Source organism: Mycetomoellerius zeteki, unplaced genomic scaffold (assembly GCF_001594055.1).
Source record: "Mycetomoellerius zeteki isolate Tzet28-1 unplaced genomic scaffold, Tzet1.0 scaffold135, whole genome shotgun sequence".
Classification (NCBI taxonomy): Eukaryota; Metazoa; Arthropoda; class Insecta; order Hymenoptera; family Formicidae; genus Mycetomoellerius; species Mycetomoellerius zeteki.
Genome location: NW_017256287.1, coordinates 3,161,148 through 3,185,297, shown reverse-complemented (window position 1 = coordinate 3,185,297; position 24,150 = coordinate 3,161,148). Strand labels below are relative to the sequence as shown.

The following is a 24,150-nucleotide window of genomic DNA, read 5'->3' as shown; positions in this document are numbered from 1 at the left end:
TATATATGAATGCCGCTATTGGAGAAAGAAAGAGTGAAGAATTTAAAAAACGCAGATAAAATGAAGCGAGCATATCAATAAGGGCTGTATTATTTTTCATAATTTAGCTATTTTGTTAAAATAAATACATTATACACGCTTATCAATTCATTAAAATTCTATTGCATAAGGAATAGCAAATCATTATGTGATTACGTCTTGACTATTATTTTATAATGAAATTTATACAAAAATTTTATTTCACTCACAAAAATCACTCGAAATTGCGACATCGTAAAAAAGATTGTAACAAAAAAATTATTGTGTTTCGCAAGATTTTTGATGAAAGCGACTTTTGTTAAACGACTCTTAGGATCACTTAACTAAACTCCGATTAAATTAATTGGCCAATTAGTCCACTGAAATTAATCAATCGCATTTGTCATTTCATTTAATAACACTTCTAATATATGTAGGAAAAGATTGTAATTATTATTTATTACTTCATATACATATTTGTCATTTTTATTCCTTAATAAAACTTTATAAACGCATTTTATAAGTTTCAGATACACTGTGAAATACATGACATACGGCATACCTAATTATACATATTGAACGTGGATCAATATTTAGCGAATGTGTGCGAAGTTGGCTATATCGTCTTTATTTTTTTATATAATCGAAAATCTTTCGTTAGAACGGTACTCCATCTTTTAAGTAAACAGAGATTTTGAAGTCTCAAATGTCAAAAAAAGTCTCGCTAATTCCAACATCCGGATTGAATGAAAAATTTCGCTCGACATCACACAAATCAAATTTTGTTTATATTTTACTCCACAAGCGGAAAGAAATTTGAATCACTGTTTTTTTCTCTTATCTGAGGCATTGCGCATGATCTAATCTCGGGAAAAGGGAAGGGAAAACAATGATATCGTCATTTTATCAATAAGTGTATATGTCGAAGTTTGATAACATGTGATTCTTAATTCAAAGTTCCTTCAACATTAATATTTATTACTCATTTTTTCTGCAATTCTAATAATATCGTCTATAAAAAAAGAACAAAGGTTATCATGTTTTACATTCTTTGCTTATGTAAGAAAAAAAAACATTTTTCTGTTTCAGTAGTAGAATCATCATTGTTTTTTGTATCTGGTAAAAAATTATATATTATTACAAAATTAGAATTTGTAACACAATATTTTTGCATATAATAATATATGCAAGAAAATTTAAATCTTATAATCAAATATTACTGCAAAATATGAATTACAGTCACTTCCATATTTTATTAGAGTTTTTGCAATACCGTTTATCCAGATACGATGAACGCTAAGATCAGGTTATCTTCTTCTTAAACTAATTAAGAAAAAGGTAATGTGACTTTAGCGTTCACCGTATTTGGATTCACGTTATTGCAAAAACTCCCTATTATCTGATTGAACGTTACAGAGAGATTGTCTTGTGATAAATTTGATAAATGATTCAAATATAAATTTTGTCTCTGTCGTATATTGATTACATACAAAACATCCAATATCGTTGTGTTTGTTAGTCATTTATTGCAAAGAATTGCAAAGATTTAAAATAGAAACGTACATAGAAATCTTCTGGAATTAAAAGATGATTTTAAATATAATAACAAACTATAAATATTTAAGCTTTCGAAGACTATTATAGATTGAATACATAGAAATTATATCATAAATAGATTCAAAATGTAAAAAATGACGATGAAAATAACTTAAATTTGTTACCATTGCTGGAAAAATGTAACTATGTTATCGTTACAATTACAAAATAAAAGAAAATAATTTTAACGTTAACACGACTGCAAGTAACGCGCTACTTCCTATCCTTAGTGTAATTATATAGGTCGCTGCGTTTTGCAATTAGTACGAAGGCTGCATTCCGTTATTAACTGCGAGTATTGAAAATCTCTGGTTCGCGTTACACATACTGTATAGATTTTCAGTACACTAGCAGGTCTTGTTCTTTTTATCTAAACTTCTTGCATGGTTCTTCCATTACTATTCATGCTAGAGAAAAAAAGGAAGAAAAATGAAAAAATTTAAGAAGTTCAAGAAGTTCAGCTACAAAGTATAGGTGCAGCGAATATAATGGATTGCAATTAAAGGCTGCTTGGGAAGTGCGCTATTGACATTAGAGAGTTTTTGCAATAACGTGACTCCAGATGTGGTGAACGTTAAAGTCACCTTATTCTTTTCTTAATTAATTGTTAAGAAGGAAATAACCTGACTTTAGCGTTCACCGTATCTGGACAAACGGTATTGCAAAAACTTGCTATTATTGTAACCATTCTATTTTTGTTTTACGTCTAAAACGATAAAAATAAATAGAATAACACATTATATAGCACTGATAGCGTGTTTTCCGAACGCAACCAAAATGTGGAGCGACATCACGTGTGATTTAATTAATATTCATATCATATCGCGGGAGCGTTGATTTCGGGCGCATAGTCTGTTGCAATCGCTATGTGAGTTCTTCGTACTCTCCCACTTCATTGCCGATAGTTCTAATTTCTATCCATTCGCGTCTTGTACAACTAGTTGCAAGAAGTACTACGAACGTGGTGCATGTATTCGCGGACGTGCGAAGAAGTTGTCCGTTTTTTCGAATTAAGGATCTCAATATACGATAACGCTTCATCGGGAACGAGTGCAAAGTACGACTCTCTGTGTTCGAATATTTATAATAATTTGTTTTTATTTCTGCATTTAGGGCGAGTCTTTTAATTCATCGATTGATTAATCGCGTTATGCGCAAATGCAGCTTTTACGGAACAAAATTTGCGCACAATGCGATTGATCAATCGATGAATTAAAAAACTCACCCTTATTTTATGTTTTACTCGCGCTATTTTTCTTTTTTTTTCCTCCAAAATTCAAATGGATCTGCAGATAATGTTCCTTACTTTTTAGCTGAAAACTTTTTATATCGTTCGTTTCTTTTATTTTTTTCTCTTCAGCATCAAATTACGTTATACTTATTTCATTGGATTATTTATTTAATTTACATTAGTGCGTAGCATACACTGAAAAAAAGATTGGCTGCTGCAGCAAATTAGATGGTAAAATATGGCATAGCATTTTTAATTGACTGCAGCAGCCAATTTTTGGTTGCGTTAGCCTATCTGCAATGTCAACATAGGATTTCGATAGACTAATGCATGGTCTACAATGGCAGTAGCAGTAGTGGATGAGACTGTAAGAGTAACAAATTGACCAATTACAGTTGAATGTAAGAAGAATAATCGACTGTGATTAATCAATTTCTTACTCTTACATTTCTACTCATCCATTACTGATACTGCCATTATAGACCTCGCATAATACAACCAAAAATTGACTGCTGCAACCAATTAAAAATGCTATGCCATATTTTACCATCTAATTTACTGTAGCAGCCAATCTTTTTTTTCAGTGTATCAAATAGAAAAAATGTGAGAGAGAAAGGGGGAGAGGGAGGGAGAATACATTTGAGATAAACTGCTGATCATCTTTGTGAATTTTTATTTTTCTTAAGCCCATGGCATATAAAAAAACGTAAGGAGTAAGCGAATTGGCCAATCACACTAGAGACCTTAAGGTTGGGTTCACAATCTTGCTTTACCCCGGATCTACAATAGGGTTTTAAGCCGTAAGCCATAAGAAATTATTATAATAAGAATTACAGTCGAATCCGAGGAGAATAATCGACTGTGATTCGCCCATTTCTTATGGCTTAAGACTCAAAACCCTATTGTAGATCCAGGGTAATTGGGTATCTTATTACAGGTTGAAATCTTAATATTTATTCCTGTTCCTAATATCTGTTTTATTGTGCGCAGGCTCTTTAGCTACACTTTCTACACGTGCGTTCTCACTTTTCTCCAGAGCCGGGATTAGACATTTCGGCGCCCGAGGCAAAAAAAGAAAAGAGCGTTTTTTCAATAACAAAATACCTCTTTTTGGTATGTAAAATACAATAAAGAACAATTAGTGGTGTTTAATATTAATTTAATATAAATATTAATTTAATAAGAGAGATCATAATCACATGTACAGGTATACGAATTACGTGTATATTACGAACGAAATATAATTACTAAAGTTACAGTAAAATCAGAGTGTATATGCATACTGTATAGTATATATTTATATAAATAATTAATATTAATTCTCTAAAAATTTATAAAAAATTTATTTTTTATTTAAAGTAATATTTTCTGTATGTTGATAGCCGCAAATTATTTATTAGAATTTATATCCTTACATATTATATATAATGAGCGCTCAATGGTAGATAAATATAGTCACCGCGAGTAAAATTAAAATATGTCGAAATTTATATTGCCATTTTTGCGCACTTTCAAATTTTTTACTTGAGCTCATTCTTAACTTAACCTCATTCGCCACACTCTAGTCCCGTATCTGCTTTTCTCTTTTACGTATCTGAGCACGCTCTAGGTAATTAAGAGCCATCACACGGAATAAAATTTTAGTCGTAAATTAATCGACCAAGCATAATCAAAATTATATAATCTTATGGCGAGTTCGATTGGAAGCACCAGTGCATATTAAAGCCGTTGATTTAATTTGAGTATAAAAATGAAATACAAATATTTAGAATTATGAAATACATATTTTACTTAATAGTACAATAAAATGTATTGAGAATTTCATGATTTAAGAATTTCACGATTTCTATGTTTATTTATAAACATTTCTTTACGTTATTTTGTGTACAACGGCTTTAATTACACTACTGCGCACTGAGTGCGTCCAATTAAATTCGCTATTAGATTTGTTTAGAACACTGGACTGTCATTAATAAAGCATTCAGAAAACACTTATATAATTAAATGACACAAGTGTTTTCTAAGCGCTTTGCAAGATGCTGTAGTGCTACGTGATATTTACGGCCTTACGAATTACGATTATAATTTGTTTACGTGATGGTCTCTTTACAGTCCATAGTCCACATGAGAGTATGATTTATAAGAAGGCAATTATTCGGTAGAGAGTGGAAGCGGAGTCGAATAATTAAAGTTCATATGCTGCTAATACTACGTAACACATTGGCTGCGTTCAGCAGAACGTTTGTTTGCGTTTGTTTTGCAACTGTTGGAAGTTTCCTTCGCGCTAATTGGATCATACTTTTAGATCTAGAAGAATGGTCCTATCTCAGCAGACAATCATAAAACGGTTGCAAACTGTTGAATGCAGCCATTGATTGTCATTTAACATATTGTCTACCAAGTTTTATATGTTTTGTCGTATCAACGTAATAAAATTTTTATTGTTGTAAACGTACGTAACAATAAAAATATCGTAATATGATTGAATAAGATTGTATTTTCGTAAGTAAGTGTGTTGATAATCCATTGTTTACTTTACATCGTTATCTAGTTGTTTATACCACTGAAACTTTTATATTAGATGATATTTCAAAAATTCTAATTCAGCGATGGTTAGTCACGGATGATAGTTCACATTGCGATTAACGTGACTGATAATTGTGTATTGGTGACGATTAAACCGATGATTTTTTAATCATGAAAAAACTGCTGAATAACCGTGTGCTATCATTCTTCGTGTCAAGTGGTAAGAGTCATAATCGTTACTTATCTACCACACATTGCGAAAATTCTAGTTTCGTGAGAGGAAAACGCACGATGTCCACTACTGATAACTTGATAAAGGATTTGCCAAATGGACCATTGGATGCTTATAGGAAACGAGCGACATTCAACTGGAAGTCATTCAAATTATCTTTAGAAGGAGAAAATTTTGTACGAATGCAGGTATTTATCGAAATCAGTGGACTGCATTATATCTAAACTTATATATTAATATACATATTGGCTGCGTTTAGCAAAGAAAGCAGCATTGCAATTATTGTAAAATTCTTCAATACGACTGGTTCTTTCTGGTTCCTTATAGATCTAAACATATAATCAATCATATTGAAGAATTTTGCAACAGTTGCAAAGCTGCTTTCTCTGCCGAACACAGCCATTGACATAAATGTGTATTAAATTACCAATTAAATGTCTAGACAAAATTATGGCAAGTTATCAAAACTCATCCAGTGTTTCAAAAGTCGACGCAGCCGAAGAATTTGGATGAAATTCGAAAACGCGTCAACAGTCAGATGCACGTTCTTTGGAAGAATGACGTAGATGTAATTATAATAATTTATTTATATAACAATTATATATATATATGATTAATCACATTATTACTAAACAAATTATAATTATAATAATCAACAGTCGTGTGTACAGTATTGATAATAAACAAATTTTCAATTTTGGTATAAAAATGAAGAAGCTTGAAACAGTATATTGGAACTTTTGTACTTAATAATTTTCGTATTTTTAGCCAATAGAGAACATTAACAGTATGATTTATCTTTTTCAATACGATGGGTCAATACCAATAAGACTAAGTATCTCACGAGGTATGGTACCAGGAGCTATATTTGCACTGGGTACCAACCAACATCATCATCTTATACCAGAATTTAGCACTGGAAATGTATGTATGAATATAATAGTTATGAATCTTATTATAAAATATATAATGCTTATTAATATTCTTATTGCTTGTAGTATATTGGCTGTTTTGCATTGACTGAGATTGCTCATGGAACCAATGCAAAAGGTATGCGAACCAAAGCAACATATGATGTAGCAACGAAAAATTTTATTCTTCATACTCCCGACTTTGAAGCTGCAAAATGTTGGGCAGGTAATTTAGGTAAGTTAATTTTAGTTGACATAGAATTGATGACTTTAAGGTAATGACTCCAAGCAACATACATAGTTACATTCAAAATACGTTTAATAAACGTTAGAAATCATGTAACAGTGTACAAATTGAAAAATAAACGTTCAAAATTTGATAGTTTGAAGTTTTCTAATTATTTAATAAACGTTATAAAAACGTTTATAAAATATTTGTAATATTTATTAAACATTTTTTAAATTAGAAATACCGTTTTTATACAGCATAAATAACATATATTTTATCTATTCAATAGCCTAAAAACGTATATTTAATGATAACGTCCATTTAACGTTATTATATAGCACTTAAAAAACATTAAAACATTTTAGCTGAATGTAAATTGTCTGCTTGGAGACTTAATGCTTTAATATATATGCCATACTTAATGCATTAAATGCTTTCTATATTTTCTAATACACTTTAATTTTTAGGAAAAAGCGCAACGCATGCTCTTATATTTGCGCAGCTAATTACACCGGACGAAGTAAACCGTGGTTTGCACGTTTTTATTGTGCCAATTCGCGATCTGCAAACTCATTTACCTTTTCCTGGCGTTACCGTTGGTGATATGGGTGAAAAGATAGGTCTTAATGGAATAGACAATGGATTCGTAATGTTTAACAATTATTCTATACCGCGTAATTGTCTGTTAAATCGCAACGCAGATGTCAGCGAAGATGGAAAGTATGTCCTTGCTCTGAAGGATGAACGAAAAAGATATGGTGAGAATTAGCATTATGATAAAACCACATACTGTTATATGTTATATCTTGTAATTGCATTCATTGACGTTTTATTTGTGCTGACACAGGTTCTTCGTTGGGTGCACTATCAGGTGGCCGTGTCATGATTACTGGAATATGTAGCCAATATATGGTCATTGCACTAACTATTGCTATACGTTATTGTGCAGTTAGGAAACAATTTGGTCCTACTGAGGATAATGAATTGCCAGTTATAGAATATCAAACGCAAGTACGTATAATAGCAGAGTTTTTATTTTGAGTTGAAACAAAAAGTTGTCACATATGTATGTTCTAGCAATGGCGAATCATTCCTCATTTAGCTGCAACGTACGCAGTAAAAATATTTTCATTAATGTTCGCAAAAGATTTGTTTAAACTTCAAATTAACCGTATGAGTGAGAATGAAGACTCGACCGCCGATCTAGGAATGGAGATACATGCATTATCTTGTTCAGCGAAACCGTTATGTTCTTGGATTTCTCGTGACATGATTCAGGATTGCAGAGAATCTTGCGGTGGACATGGATACTTAAAAAGTAAGTGCAAACTCTCAATATATGTATTACATCTAAATCTTTATAATGAATTGTTATCTTATTGTTTATCGCTTATAATGAATTATACTACTTTATTATTAGTGTCTCGTTTGGGTGATATAAGAGATGACAACGATGCAAACTGTACATATGAGGGCGAAAACAATGTACTTATTCAGCAAACAAGTAATTGGTTATTAACTCAGTGGGCTAATGTGATTAAAGGACAGGCCGTGCCGTCTCCACTTAATACCGCGGATTTTCTCGTGAATGCAGAACAAATACTTAACACCAAATTTAATCAAACTACAGTGGAAGGTGTACTGAAACCTGAAAGTATGATAAAAATAATTTTTTCTTGTATATATATTAAAATATATTGCTACAAGTTATTAACTGAATGAAAGACTTAGGTTTCCTGTAATTATAATATTTCTTTCTTAATTTTAGATTTGCTCCTAATTTTTAAATGGCTGGTTTGTTATTATTTGAAAAAGACGTATCAACGTATGAAGGAGCTTCAATCAAACGGAATGTCTGATTTTGATGTAAAAAACAATATCCAATCGTTTCTAGCACGAACCTTATCTCTCGTATATGCAGAGGTAAGACACATGTATATAATCATATAATATTTCAAATGGAACAGAAAAAAACGACATACATTATATTTTAAACAATTCGAATATATCGAACTATGATGTATAAAAATTCTAGATTATTAATAAAAAATATGCATCTTTTATCCAATAAGTATGCTTTACATTAATTTGCATAGAAATTTAATTACATTCTTCCTTCGTTACAGCATGCTGTAATGCTATACTTTATCAAATGTTTACAAGATCCGAAATGGAAAATAAACGAAAGAGAGATACTAATAAAATTGTGTTCCTTATTCGGAGCTGTAACACTGGAGAAAAGATTAGGAGACTTATACGGTAGTGGTTATGCATCTCCTAATAGTAATATAGATAATTTTTTGCGGGAAGGAATTATAATGTTGTGCAGAGACTTAGTCGATAATGCTGTTGCACTAGTCGACGTATTGGCACCGCCCGACTTTATTCTTAATTCTGCTCTAGGAATGTCCGATGGCGAGGTATGATACTTTCTCTCTGTGTTATTACTAAATATTTTATAGTGAATTATTTACATGTATAATAATTATCCATTTTCAATATATGTAAATTAAAAATATTTTATCTAGGTATATGAGCACATAAAAGAGTGGATATTTAAAGACAAAGAGAACTTGGAACGACCATCGTGGTGGAATGACATCCGATCTAAATTGTAATATTACGAGTATGAGATATCTTAGAATTATTCCTATTATTTTATATTTTTAAAATCCACAATTGGAAACAAACGCACAAATTCATGCCGTTCGTTAAAAATTGTGTTTGTTTTTTGATATTGATCTATTGATATTTAAATTATGAAATAATTTGTTATATGCTATAATAATTAGTGCTTCGATGTTATTAGATTTCTAATGTAATAATTAATATTTCACGTTAAATTTTCAATAAATAATTTAAGTACAGTTTTTATATATGTATACACTGTTATAAATTTTTACAATTTTATATTTTATGAATGTACATAATGTCATTTATATTAATATATTGTTATTGTACAATATTAAATATAAAATATTTTTGATAAATATATATATATTAAACATTTCTAGAATATTTTAAAAGAAATATTAAATATGAAAAATAAATGTTTTGAAAAAAATCTGATTACAAATACAAAAATAAAAATTTTTATTGCAAATTTGTATAAAGTTTTTTTTAAATTTATATTTATAATTCCGTATGTTTTGATGTGTCTGCAAGCGGTAAGACTTTATCTACTTCTGCAAACCAGTCATTGTACACAGCTTTAGGATCAACTGACCAGAATCTATGAAATGATATAGGTTCTTGAGATGCCAAATAAGCATTAGGATAGTCTACAGGTTGTGCCTACAACAGTTATCAAATATAAAACGGTTTAATATTGTACTATTAAAAAGTAATAGTCACTAGAGTATATTAAAATAAACACTACTACAATTATGCCATTATATATCTCATATGCGCGTGTGTATTTAAAAAAATACTCTTCGTGATTTGCCATTGCCTTCGAAAGATATAAAACGATCAAGTAAAATCTAATGTGTTCTGGGTAAACTTAAACTATTCGTTTAATATTTAATATAAATTACGACTAAACTAAATGATACATAATGCCAATGAGAGCCGACACTAATTATATAAGTTATATAAGTTATATAATTACTGTCGATTCTCATTAGCATATTATATATAATTTATTTCTTGTGAACTGGAACCTTTACTTAAGTTTATATTTGTTATTGCACAAACCTGATGGAACATTGGAGAATGTACGCCTTCTATTCTAAGTCGCAATAAACAAAGTCCAAAGAGATGCATGTCATCGGGAGTAGTTGCAGATGGGCAAGTACATACGCCTGGTTCTACTATCAGATGAACTAAGGGAGCCGATAACACAACCCCCGCACCGCCAGTTAAGTACTGATAGCCGTGATGTCTGTCCCACATACGAAAGCCGTAACGTTCGCCGATTGCGACTGAGTGCTTAGGATTGTAGCACGTGAGCAAGTTTAATAAACGTACCACACTGTAATATATTAAAACTTGTCTAAAACTTTAGCTCGCGAGCTCAATGCTTTCCCTTCTCCATCGTCTCATTGTCTCACGACAATGAGACGATTGAACGAGACAAATAGACAACAAAAAAGATACACGCTAAAGTAGCCAGTCACTGGACAAAGTTCTAATGTCTATTCTTTTTATTTTCTTTCTGTTTTGCTTAACGAGACAATGTAGAGTGGAAAACGTTTAGCTCTTGAGTTAAATTTTGGACAATCTTGAAGTATACTTTAATTTTTCAATATTTTTAAAAAAAATAAAAATTATAAGCTTTACAGCGCGTGTTTGTGACATTTTGCATAATTTTGGCTATTTAAAAAAAATTTTTTATTTTTATTTTTAAAATATATGTAGTTATCTCACCTGAATATAGTGTCATCATCGACAATAGCAAGCCAATCGAAATTGCGTTTTTTTAGTATTTTGCTGGCTTCTTGCAAGATAGCATAAGTTTTAGCGCAATGTCCTTTAGTAGTGTTCGGGACGATGTACGCTTCCCGTAAATTTTTGTCTGTAGCAAAACAATTCAGCAACTTACAAGGGCTACAAATATATCAAAAAATATGCGTACATTGATCAGGCATACCAGCTGCATCACTGAAATATCCAATGTTCAAATCGTATTTGGCCCACGACTTTTTAATCACTGGGATTCTGTCTAAATGAAATTTGGCGCAAGTCTTAACAGCAAAATAAATATTTTCTGGAGTTACAGAAGAACTCTACAAAAATTGGAAATATTTATGTCAACAATAGAGCGAGAATATTGTTCTTTTTTTTATCTAATTTACTAAACTTATTCTTATTATTATTAATTAAGAATTTAGATTGTGTAACATACACAAGAATGGAAAAATCGGGGATATGTGGCACAATCGGAGGCAGACACAATGCATAGTTTAGACACATGAGTCAACTTCACACCAGTACTATTTAAGACAAAGGTTGCGAATTCATATGATACGTCGATAGAAAAATCTGCCTTTGGTTCCTTGCCCTTAGATATTTGTTTAGACAAACTAAAATATTAAATTATATTCTTAACTTTTGGATAAAAAATATAAAAATATATTATGGAAACAGAGTGTAATCATATTTTTGTAAAATTATACTCCAATAGAGCCAGTTTTATAAAATGAAGGAAATATTTAGAAAAGAGTAGCTTTTATTTATTGATCTACAGCTTATTTTATGTCTTCAGTTAATTACTCCTCAGAAGCTATTTATGTTATGACTCTTATAATAACTGTTTAACATAAAAACGGAATATACCTCTTTAAATAATGTATATAATAATTGTTTAATATAAAAATAGAATATACCTCTTTAATAGCGTAACACTTATGGCAAATCCAGACGCAACGTGTGGATACTTAAATTTTTTAGTGTGCTGCGCAAAGTGATGAATAATAGTAGGTTCACGGTCATAAAGCGCGTATCCCATCCACACATCCTGCATACAAACAAATTATCTAGAATATAAATCTAGAATAGAAATATATTCTTAAAACAAGAGCGCAATTCACCTGAGAAGAGTTAAATTTTCCAAGAACATCCAATAGCTTTTCTAATCGAATCACAGTATTTTCTAAACAAAAGAAGAACCATTCCACATCTGGAAATTCACCTGACAAATAAGTTAATAGTGGAACTATTGTCCAGGAACCTTTGATATTAATTTTATGAGATAGTACGACATGCGGCAATTCCTATAAAAGTATAAAGATAACTTATATATATATTTAACAATAAGTACAACATAGACATAGTTATCACATCCACTAGTAAAAATTTAATGAAAACTACATATAAAGAAAAAATTCTCTTGTGATCAAACATACTCTTTCAAGAGCATCAGCTTGTTCATAGATGTTTTCTCTCAAATAATCAGCATGGGCCGCATTGTAGCCTTCCTTTTGACTCAGTATTACTATCGTTACCTTGTCGGGCTCTGAAAGTATTCTGATTAAGATTTTTTTCAGCTATATATTTAGCTTAAATAAAAAAGAAAGCAAATATCATTTTTATATTATTTTTATAACATCTAATATTCTCTTTATAATATTAGATAGTAGAAAATAGGTCTGTTTTTTTGTGGTTTATAGTATACTTATACTCCATACAACACAATTCTCCAAGAGTCCTAAGATTGTCCAGAGGATATCCTTAGAACATCCTGAAACATCCTTGGGAGAATAGCATTGTGTGGGGCTCGTACTTAAAATAAAAATATATTTGAAATTAATTAATTAAAAAATAAAGATATATTTGAAATTTTAGTACAGTTCAATAAAGTAACAAAGAACAGGCCTAATCTCTCAGGTAAATGAAGAAGTTTCTGGAGTAAATACCTAATGTACTTGCATCTATACCCGCGATGAACGAAACGCAAGTGAGAAGTGCGAGATACGTTAATAGTTCCATTTTTATCGAACGGCGTTCGAAGTCCAATAAAAAACAAAAAGTTTAAATGCGTTTTTGTCAGCCTCTTTTCTATTGCTTTGCAGGGATAGAGATCTTCAAGTGAAGGGCAAAGCTTTGACGTTTTTCAATTTGAATTAACGACCACACGCCTATTCAATTGTTACTCAACAATTCGTTCCATCCATTGTCAGTCGTATCTGATCCCTATTCAGCTGTTCGCTGTTTAACTGTGCGCTGTGCGTAAAAAGAACCGGCTTCGCCGACATCGACCTCGATTGTTGCACAAATGAGACCCACGTGAAGAAAAAACAGATCGCGTCGTCGCCCCGGGATTCGTCGAACTCGCGGATGGGCGCCAATCAGATTCGCCCGCTAAACACATGTTTTCTCAATCTTGCGTTTCTTGCAGTTTCTTGGCGCAAATTGAAAAAGGATGAATAAAGGTCGGAAGAATAATTTTTTCGAACTCTTTCGATATCTGTGAGTTAAAGTTTAACGTTGAACTAGCAATTGTGGCAAGGGTTTGCACACCGCGGTGGTTGAAATGTTACGCCTAAGCGCGGAGTAAACGGACACAGTTTGTAAACAAGCTAAGAAAGCTTTGGGTTAGGCTAGGTGATCGATAGAGAACGCGTAGACGTTTGTATACGCGACGATATGCGACGTACATATGGCTTATCAGTCGTCATGAGTGACTCTTACCAGTCGAGGGTGTACGAGAAGGAATTGAGGTAATTAAGGTCAGTACAGCTTTGATACTTCATTTCTTTTTATATTTCTTTTATATACCTTACATGCTGCATAAAAACACTTGTATCTCTACTTGTAAAACGTTGCAGATGCATATGTGGTACTGGTTTGGCGTGGATCTGAACAGCTTTTTGTTTCCGGGATACGATGTTAATACGACATGGGGTTTAGTAGCAACATGTTTTGGCTTGGCTGCCCTTGCCGTATTGTACGAAGCCATGAAGGTTTCCCAGATCCACCTGCAACAGACTGTGATTAGACCCATATCTCGAACGACCTCAGCCTCCTCGGAGAACTCGTCCCTCCTATCCAGAGTGACGCCAAAGAACTTTAGATCATACACAAGATGGTACATTGTCATTTTCTTATCTGCTCGGAGCAATAAGACAAATGTATATTATCCAAGCATTCTGACGATCACTTTAATCAATTAACTTAATTGGTATTTAACACATCAAATGATGTTTGTACAATTTTATTAATATGAATAAAATTACAATTTTTTTTGTTATTTAGTGAAAAAAGTCATGTAAAAAAAGATTAGGGACAAATTTATAATTACAGATGTTGCTTTAACCTGATTGAATTAACTATTGATTAATCAGAGTTTGATCAGAATTGCTTTGAATAGCTGTACTTTATGTATTTTTTCTTTTTTGCCTTTTTTCTTTAATATATCTATACATGGTGTCTCGAATTTAAAATGATCAAACTTCGAGAGTGTGTAAGGGATCAATAAACTAAAAAGAAAGATCCTTTAGAGATATGCTCGTTTTTGCTTCGTTTTGGAGAAAATTGCAAAAAAAGGACAAAACGTAGTTTTCGTTTTTGTATTATTTATTACTTATTTATTCACATTTATTTATTCATGTCACTCGCTTAATGCAGATATTGTTCAAAATGTTGGCCTCTTGCAGCAATGCATCTTGTATGTACAGATAGCTCGTGTTGCAAACACTGATATGGTCAATGTAATGACACGCTGATCCAGCACTCTTTTGTCTGGAAATCGGCGCGCATCCTTTTGCATCTGAAGCATTATCGCAGAAAACAACGAAAACAATAATATTCTGCTTTGAAAACAATATCCAAAATTGGGCAAAACTAATTCTAATTCTTAATTCAATTAGTAATTATATTTCGTAATTATTAATTACTAATTGAATTAAGAATTACATTGTAAATTGTAATTGTTAACTGAATTAAGTTTTGCCCAACTCTGACAATATCTAATATTTCGAAAATTATTTCGTCTTTCTTTATTATTTTTTCCTAAACAAATTTTGTCAAAAATGAACACATCTAAAAAGAACTTTTTTTTCTTAGTTAATCGATTTCCTGCACGCTCCCAAGAAGTTTGGCCATTTTAATTCGGGACACTCACTATATTTATTCTTTTCTTCAATATATCAATATATCTACTCAACTATTTCATTTTGAAAGTATAATCTAATGTAGCAAATAAAACTTGATTTCATTATTGCTTTAGAACACATTATATCTTCTACAAGCAAAAGATAATACATCTATAATACAACATTTTTTATTACAAAATTAATCATAATAAATGATTTATTAAGACCGTATATGTGAACACACAATATGTAAGAATATTAAAGCCTATAACGGTTGAAGCTGGATCTTTAATGCTTAAATAATTCAATATGAATTGCACGGACGGACGCGCGAACGCACAACTTTATTATTGTCCACAGCAGTTATTGTCCTAAATTTGTTTTCCTTAATAACTAAGCATTTTTATTTTAAGCCGTGTTAAATATGTTTTCTTAGTGGAAGCTGCTCAAGATGGATACTGCAAATGTTGCATTGGTCTCTTCACACTATGCTCGGTTATATCCTAATGTTGGCTGTTATGACATACAACGCATATATCACCATCGCCCTCGTAATCGGAGCGTGCATTGGATACGGCATATTCGGTCCTACACTTATACAATTAAACATGCAATATTTTCATCGTAAACAAGCAGTTATGGAATGTGATAAAAATTGCGAAGGTAATGCAACTTCATGTTAACGTAAGACTGCAAGAAAGTGATTATTTTACCTTATTTTTATAATCGCTCTTAGATATTGTCGCGAATCTACAGAGACGCGAATCTGCTGTCTCTATCGTTGCAGAACAATTAGTTACAGAAGCAAATATCGAAATTCACGTACAGAGAAGTACGTGAGTGTTGACATCGAACATTGCAATGATATTATCTAGAAAAGTCTAATATTATTTAGGATATTGTGATTATTGTCATATATGTATACATAGCATATTTTTATACAGATGTTTTATTACAAATCAAAGTAAAAAATATATGATATGAACAAATTTAATATAATACTATTTACAACTAAATTAACATCCTTGTTAGATTTCTGTACACCAGAACATGTTTGTTACATAAGTTATACACATTTATTACAGATATACAAGTATATGTTATTAATATTAGTTATTAACATTTTTTATAATTAAAAAATTAATATTTTCTTATAAAAAATGTTTTAAATGATGTACATAATTATGAAAATACTTGCTAATACAAAATATGAAAAAATAATTACGTTTATCAAAAATTATATAACTGATATTTGTCAATAGTGATTCCTTCTTCATGTTATTTTAAAAAATATAAATAGCAACAATCAACGATAATTTTAGTTCAAGATTTTAATTTCGTCAAGAGTCTTTTTGTGTGTTAGTTATTCTGTTATAATATATACATTTAAATGTGAAAATCTCCAAAGAATGGATTTATATCATCCATTACATCATCAATAACATAATTCAAGACGTCCGTATCTATGCCTTCAAATAAAAGTCCGTAACACTGACTGTCGATGCTGTTGAAATGCTCATATCCATATATCTGTTCGTTGCATAGCCAGCAAAATAAAGATTGACAATGTCTACACGTCATTTTATTGCAACCCTCGGTTTTGCTAATGAAAGAATGGCATTTCGGGCAACTTTTCGCATTATCCTAAACAAAGTATAAACGCGCATAATTATTATTAGGAGTAATATTCTATTGTAGTCTTACTACGTCTATTCATTAATTTCCATATAATTGAATCTTTTATACTTTGTTATACATACTTGTAGATATTCAGCCGTAAGATATTTTTCTATTGATTGCATTTGACGTTTGCCATATTTCTTCTCTAACATCTGTTTCTTCTTATTACTACTATTTCTGTACTCGTCAATGAGCTTTATAGTATCGGTCGATGTCATTTCACAGGGTGCTTGTCCATGGTACATCTGTTTGAATAACTAATATAGAATATGTCGATATGTAGCCCTAGTTTACATCGATTGTTTAATACTCGTACCAACTAGTAACTTTCTATTAAATCGTCTTAATTTCAGCGATGCATTTAAAAAATAGTGTACTAAAATGATACAATACGCATCAAGATGATTAATTAAGTACACATATCATATACATATATGTTTACATACATGGCCGAAATTAAATTAATTTAATAGAATAGAAAGTTGCTAGTTAGTACCCATATCAAGTGCACGGTGTAAACTAAGTCATAGATACGTATACATCCGCTTAAATGTTGAGACATATCTTACCTTACGGCAATAGATGCAAAAACAGTATTTGCAGATAGGACAGATCGGTGCGATATCGTCCAGGTTTCTGATAACCGGATATTGACAAGAAATTTGTGGACAATACACTACATCGTCCATGGTGTCTAACGTTACTCGTAACATGATTTCTTCGTATTGGAAAAACAAGTCCGGACAGAGAGTCTTAACGTCGTTATCGCTTATTTGCCGCTTGCAGTCTATCGTCGGACACAATATCTTATTAATATACTCGACAATTCTTGTACGTACGTGCTTCTCCGTGCAATTTTTGCAATAGATATGCCCACAGTTTTCCAATTCTATACAATTTAGTCCTGCATATTCCTCGAAGCATATGTAGCAAGTATAAAAGTTTTTGACGAATTGTGCTTTATGTTGCTTCTCGTTATAAGATATTAATAACCTTTTGATATCTAATAACAATGCACCATTCTGAGCCCTGGGATCGGATAACTGGACTAGGCGTAGTGTGACATTATCTCTTGACGTGTGAATTAAATGTAAGAAGGAAACATCTAAGGATTCCGATATATTTAGAAAATTGAAAAGATCGTTTTGTAGGAAATTTAGCCACAGGAAGATGATCTCGTTGCCCTGGTTTTCTTCCCATATTTCATCTAATTTCTGACAAATTAAAGATATTTCCCAAGGTGACAACCAAATAATAGAAAGGCAAAATTCTGGAGATGTTTTAGATGGATATGTGTTAGGGAGATAAATATACATTTTGATTGGCGGTAGATGTTCTACAGAGATACTATCGTTGGGAACCACATCGGAAGGACAACCACTACTAAACTTTACTTCTAGTTTTCTAAGGAACATTGGATGTATGGTGACTGAGCATCTTGTACCCTGTTTGATTTTCACGTGAAAGAATTCTGTTTCGTCATAAATACTAGAAATTACAGCCACTTCATCCTCTTGTCGTTGAAGATCGATAGTACAAGACATCTTGATAAATGTCGGATTACTAAAATTCGAATTATTATTATAACTAATTATATTATTAATAATGATTAATTTATTTTCAAAAAACATTTATGTATACACAAAAAAGTATAACAAACCTGTTTAAAGACTGATTATAGAAATTGTGGGTATATTTTGTTTCCACTAAATCTACAATATAAAAAGATAGATGTAAAATAATGTGGGCCAAATATATCTATAATTACAAATACAAGTGTAAAATTTATAAATGAGAAATTAACTAAATAAAAAACTATATAATAAAAATTATGTTCTAATAAAAAATATAATACATGTATAAGTATATACATTTACAAATGGCGTAATATCACTAATTTTGCATAACAATAGAGGACTCCTGAAATTATTATTATAAATGAAAATACTAAAATAAAACTATAATAATTTTAACGTTTGGGTTATCCTAAAGTGAGCAGTTGACAAAGTCAAAGTCAAAGTCACAAAATTAAAAATAGACTTTAGTTCTGATCTTTGAGCGTGTACGTCAATCTTTGAGAAGAAAGCTCGATGGATGTATCATGGCGCAAGATGAACATTTTCAACAATTCATCTAATTGTTTCATCAGAAGAACTGAAGCCTGTTTTTGTTTTTCTGTTTTTGACTAGTTTTTTACTAGTTCAAGCTGTATTTCTTTCAAATAAACGGATTATTATTACACGTTTAAATTTTTTTATTTCGGAAACTAAGCCGTTTAGGACACATGTTTATATGGACTTTTTTACTTTAAATAAACTAAAGAATCGCTCTGTTGAGTATGGCAACATACTTAACTAACACCCTGTATATATATACATAAAATGTGTGTGTGTGTGTGTATGTTAATGCCTCTTTTCCTTTAAAATCTCTAATTATAAGAAATCGCATAGGGAAGATTCTTATAGATACGCACGGAGACCACAAGTTGTATCGCAGAATAAATAGGAATAATTAAAACGTCACAACATATAAAAGGAATGAAATGAATAATTCCGTTTGTAACTTCTATTGTACTTTTATTTATTTCTGCGACACAATTTGCGATCTTAATGCATATCCAAGTATTCATCATGTGTTCTCCAAGTTCTTCAGATGGTTTCTCAACTGTCTGTGAGCGATGCATTTACAATGTTCTGATTCAAAATTGAGCCGACACATATAGTATATTCTTCGTTTTATTAAATTATCTCTATATTTAACATTTTATTTCTGCACACTAATTTTCGCGCTTGATTTTTATACGTTTTTTCTATTTTGCAAATCTAATTGTCTAGAGTATTCATTGTTGTTTTTTATAATTAAACGTATACTTAGTTATTAATTAAAAATATATTTTAAAAGCATATTTTTATAAATAAAAGATAATTTGCAGAAAATACACGACAAAAATAAAATAGTACGATCAGTCTTAAATTTCGCAGTTGGCAATTCTTAAATTTAATCGGCCGATAAAATTAACCGGAGTCTACCCTTTAAATTAATCGGAGCAATTTTATAACCAACGTTCCCGAAAGATAAGATAGTGTTGAAAATAGCATTGTCAGCATCACTTGTATCGAACCTCGTGTTCAAAATCAGAACGGAGAAAAAAATACCAAATCATATTTATACAATTCGACTAATTGACCAATACGATTTGGTGAATTTTTTTTTTGTTCGAGATTTTGGAGCGATTTCTAGCCTCGTGAATACAAAGCCTTATAAGGCTTTGTATACGTCTGTGTCACACTGTGCATTTGGAGATTGAAGATTGTGAATTGAAGATTAAAATTCAGCTAATTAGAGTGAAATCGATTAAAATTAAAATGATCTGAGTGGTCGAATTCTAATCCCTAATTTGCAATCTCCAATGCATAGTGTAATACGAACTGCGTTCGACCAATGCGCTATCAACATCGTTCTAAGTGTCTTTATCGTTTTGTCAGACGAAACAAGGGGTGCGTCCTGTTTCACCATGATGCACATTTTATTTTTGTTCACCAAATATTAAAGAATAAAATAATTAATACATCATGCGTATCATGCGTGAAGCGGAATATACTCAAGAACGCAATTAATAGATTCAAATCCGGTCATATCGTATATCTTCAACATGGGGACTTTAATATAAAGAAATATATATGAAATAATTTGGAGGAAATGTAATTTGTTCAAGAACACTATTTAAACAACAACGCATTGACGTAAATATTATTTAAAGAAACATATATAAAGAAGCTATTTTTAAGCAAGAGAGGGAATACAGTTAAACTTTTATAGCGCAATATATAAACATTGAAATGAGAAGAAACAACAAGGCATAACTCATAGTTAGGCCTGTTATTTTTTCTCTTTAAAATTTGACAACAAAAACTGTATGGAAATCGTGGATCAAACGAAAGGTTAAATATGAAGGAAATTTTTAGAAAATCTGTGGAGAATCATTTTAACAACATGTAAAGGTATCTTTTCAAGCTGACGGTTGATGCTTATTATTTTCAGCACCACAAGTCACAAATGATATTTGTCAGTTTTGATTACGTGGTCTATTTTGATGCTAAAAATGAGCGTCGAGCATCAGCATGAAATTAGACCTTAATACAAATACATTTATAATAATAACGTTAATTTAACATTAATTACAATCTTCTTTATATTTAACGTTAATATATTTAACTCAACGTTTGTTACAATTAATTATATATATGTATAGTAATATCGCGCAATCTTTTTATTTTGTAAATCAAACCGATCACGTGCTAAAGAAGATAATGCGCAGTTAACTAAAATGTGTTCCGTTTCACGTATGACGCGCGTGATGTACCTTTAGTGCCTTGTTTGTCAAACATTAAAAAAGAATCAAATGTTGCATCATCCCATGACTTTCTCTTGACTTGAGAGAAAAAATTTGCTATGAACGCTAATCTTATTAGCGTTCATAGCCATGTAACGGTAAATTCCATTTGCAAATACAGGGATCGCAAATTACTTGCAGGTGTAACAAATATGTATTCTTTTTTGTTTGTAATATGTATTCATTACAAAAATTATTTTCAACAAATGCGAAATATTTGTCAAATATGCAAATTTGTTTGCTGTAAATAACAAACAAATTTGACAATTAAATTTTGCAATCCCTTTACGTTCATAACAAAATCATTTTTTTCTGTGTAGCGTGTTCTTTCGGATGCGCACGCATCATGTGTGAAACGGAATGCACTAAGGTAAAACAATAAGCACTGCTTTCCATTTAATGACACAAATCGACACAAGCGTCGTTCTATCCTTCTTGGACATTCAGAGAGTGACAAAGATAGAACGATACTTGTGTCGACTGTGTCTCTTAAAAGGAAAGCAGCTATTCTAAAAGTCCCAGTGACCGGACATAAGTATATCTACGTTCGAACGCATATACACAAAATTTATTATTATTAATCTCGATTAATCTATTATTATTAATGCTTCTTTTATTACAACATTATAATTTAATTATATTTAAAGATTACAATTAAATATTATATTTAAATATTTGATTATATTAGGTATATTTTTAAAAAATTATTTGAAATTAATAATATATAAACAAATAAAGTTTTGCGTAAATTTCCGGACATAAGTACATGTTTGATTACTGGAACGTTTACCTTACTTTTGTATACTCCACTTTTCGAGCATCATGCCGATGGCAATGTTCACTTGTATATTTACACAATACATCATTAGTATCGATTTTTATATAAATTAACTTTAATCTTGATTTAAATTATTCTTCATCTTTTTCTAAATTTTCGAACTAAAAAAAAAATAAAAAGTAAGTTAAACTGAAATTAAAGCTAATCTACGTTGGTAGAAATGAACATAGGTAATTCTAAGAACTGGAAAAAGATAAAGAGTAAATTAAATCAAGATTAAAGTTAATCTACATTAACAGAAGTGGACAGGAACAAATGTTAATTCAAACTCACCGAAGAAAGAAGCGTGATCACTCAGCGAAAATCCAGTACTAGCATTCTGAATTTCCCAGAATTTTCTGAGATACACTGATGATTGTTGATCTGAGACAGTGCGAATGAGATAGCGTGGAAATCGAATCCTTTTTCAGCAAGAATCGTTTGCACAGTAGAAAAACTCGTGCGCATGTGTAGCTGGTTCTACATTAGTCGCGTCGCAAGCGTTGCGGTCCAATCAACGTCGAGCTAACTCGACTCTAATTGGACTGCAACGCTTGCGACACGTTTGCGACGCTGCGATCAATGGCTGCGTTCAGCAGACTTAACAGTTTTGCAACCGTTTTATGATTATCTGCTGAGATAGGACCATTCTTCTAGATCTAAAAGTATGATCCAATTAGCGCGAAGGAAACTTCCAACAGTTGCAAAACAAACGTTCTGCTGAACGCAGCCAATGGCTACGTTACACCGTGCGCTTACAGTGAAATCACACGATGCGGAAAAAAACTACGGAATGGAGAATGCGTTATTGAAGCAACCAATCAGCGCTATTCAGCGCTATTCGGAATAGTGCTGATTGGTTGCTTCAATGACGCATTCTCTATTCCGCAGTCTTTTTCCGCACCGTGTGATTTCACCCTTAGTCCGCGACCTATACGATAGGTGTCTTTGTTTAATATACAGGATAAACAAGGACATCTATTGTATAGGCCGCGGCCTAAATACACGGTGTAAACGTGGCCATTGAAGATTGAGATCGAAGATTGAAGATAGAAATTTGACCAATGAGGGCAAAGGAATTTTAGCTCCTTGACGCTCTGCAACCAATCAGAAAACAGGATTCCGATGAATTTTGCTTCGAATTATCGGAATCCTGTTTTCTGATTGGATGCATAGCGTTGTACGACGAAAATCGGATGCAGTGTGAATCCAGCATTAGAATTCCGGCCTTAATCTCAAGCAAGGTCTTAAGATGATAAAGGTGCCTTTTCATGCCGACGCTCGAAGCTCATTTTCAGCGTCAAAATAGGTCACATGATCAAAATTGACGCTTGATATTCGTCAATTTCTATCGTGACTTATATTGACGCCGAAAATGAGCGTCGAGCGTCAGCATGAAAAGGTACCTTAATACGGTTCTCTGATTGGCTCATGCACCAGTTTATGACCACTTGAATCTTGAGTAACGTCTATGAAATCCGTCCCTAGCCTCATGTGTCGTCATTGGTCATGGCACTGCTTGTGGCGGGAAAATGCACGTTACTGCGCATATCACGCATTTCTGTCGAACGTGATCGAATGATTAAAATTGACGATTTATTTGAAAAAAATTGTATTGTTTTAAATCGCATTTTAGTATAATCCAAAATTCTGCATTTTAACTTTCGATGAACCTCGCAATATTATGTTTGAATCAAAATACGAAGGGCTAAACTTCTCGAAGAAGTAACTGAACGAGTAACGTATGGTAACGCAAGGTTATCCACAAATTTTTACATAATAATGGGAACCTTTCGCAGAATTATCTGCGAGAAATTTGCGCAGGGAATTACGTAAAGAATCTCTTTACTGAATTCTGACTTTTTCAATCGATAGACGCTTGATTTTCGCATCAATAACTTGAGAAAAAACTTAAAACGTTCTATTGGACACAGAAATATTTGTAGTTCTACTTCTTTCTCAGCAATACGCCTTTAATTATTT

The 24,150-nt window shown here is 31.7% G+C and overlaps 4 protein-coding genes across 8 annotated transcripts; 2 read left to right on the top strand and 2 right to left on the bottom strand.

Annotated features, from left to right (window-relative positions):
* Positions 1 to 2,576: 2,576 nt before the first annotated feature.
* Positions 2,577 to 9,441, top strand: LOC108731715 (Acyl-CoA oxidase 3). Of its 5 annotated transcripts, XM_018462193.1 has the most exons (13): positions 2,655 to 2,671; positions 3,836 to 3,958; positions 5,641 to 5,791; positions 6,046 to 6,171; positions 6,372 to 6,527; positions 6,602 to 6,749; positions 7,211 to 7,501; positions 7,591 to 7,754; positions 7,821 to 8,061; positions 8,164 to 8,397; positions 8,512 to 8,666; positions 8,870 to 9,163; positions 9,272 to 9,441. In XM_018462193.1, exons 3-13 carry the CDS (start codon positions 5,663 to 5,665, stop codon positions 9,359 to 9,361), a joined length of 2,028 nt encoding a protein of 675 aa, XP_018317695.1. In that variant the 5' UTR covers positions 2,655 to 2,671; positions 3,836 to 3,958; positions 5,641 to 5,662; the 3' UTR covers positions 9,362 to 9,441. The 5 variants fall into 5 exon arrangements, with proteins under 5 accessions (XP_018317694.1, XP_018317695.1, XP_018317696.1 ...); XM_018462192.1 differs by lacking the exon at positions 3,836 to 3,958 and having other exon boundaries at positions 2,577 to 2,671; XM_018462194.1 differs by lacking the exons at positions 2,655 to 2,671; positions 3,836 to 3,958 and adding an exon at positions 5,258 to 5,351.
* Positions 9,442 to 9,875: 434 nt separating this feature from the next.
* On the bottom strand, positions 9,876 to 13,553 carry LOC108731717 (beta-1,3-glucosyltransferase). The gene is made up of 9 exons (XM_018462197.1): positions 13,100 to 13,553; positions 12,590 to 12,699; positions 12,275 to 12,457; positions 12,071 to 12,201; positions 11,590 to 11,767; positions 11,335 to 11,470; positions 11,112 to 11,259; positions 10,440 to 10,716; positions 9,876 to 10,037 (listed from the first exon to the last, which is right to left on the bottom strand). The coding sequence occupies exons 1-9, from the start codon at positions 13,170 to 13,172 to the stop codon at positions 9,876 to 9,878; spliced, it is 1,398 nt and encodes a 465-aa protein (XP_018317699.1). The 5' UTR covers positions 13,173 to 13,553.
* A 235-nt stretch (positions 13,554 to 13,788) lies between these two features.
* Positions 13,789 to 16,191, top strand: LOC108731718 (probable low affinity copper uptake protein 2). Its single transcript, XM_018462198.1, has 4 exons — positions 13,789 to 13,912; positions 14,012 to 14,271; positions 15,714 to 15,940; positions 16,014 to 16,191. The coding sequence occupies exons 2-4, from the start codon at positions 14,012 to 14,014 to the stop codon at positions 16,115 to 16,117; spliced, it is 591 nt and encodes a 196-aa protein (XP_018317700.1). The 5' UTR covers positions 13,789 to 13,912; the 3' UTR covers positions 16,118 to 16,191.
* Positions 16,192 to 16,629: 438 nt separating this feature from the next.
* LOC108731616 (E3 ubiquitin-protein ligase RNF14) lies at positions 16,630 to 22,498 on the bottom strand. Its single transcript, XM_018462018.1, has 5 exons — positions 22,462 to 22,498; positions 18,618 to 18,669; positions 17,527 to 18,520; positions 17,038 to 17,202; positions 16,630 to 16,921 (listed from the first exon to the last, which is right to left on the bottom strand). Exons 3-5 carry the CDS (start codon positions 18,499 to 18,501, stop codon positions 16,664 to 16,666), a joined length of 1,398 nt encoding a protein of 465 aa, XP_018317520.1. The 5' UTR covers positions 18,502 to 18,520; positions 18,618 to 18,669; positions 22,462 to 22,498; the 3' UTR covers positions 16,630 to 16,663.
* Positions 22,499 to 24,150: the final 1,652 nt, after the last annotated feature.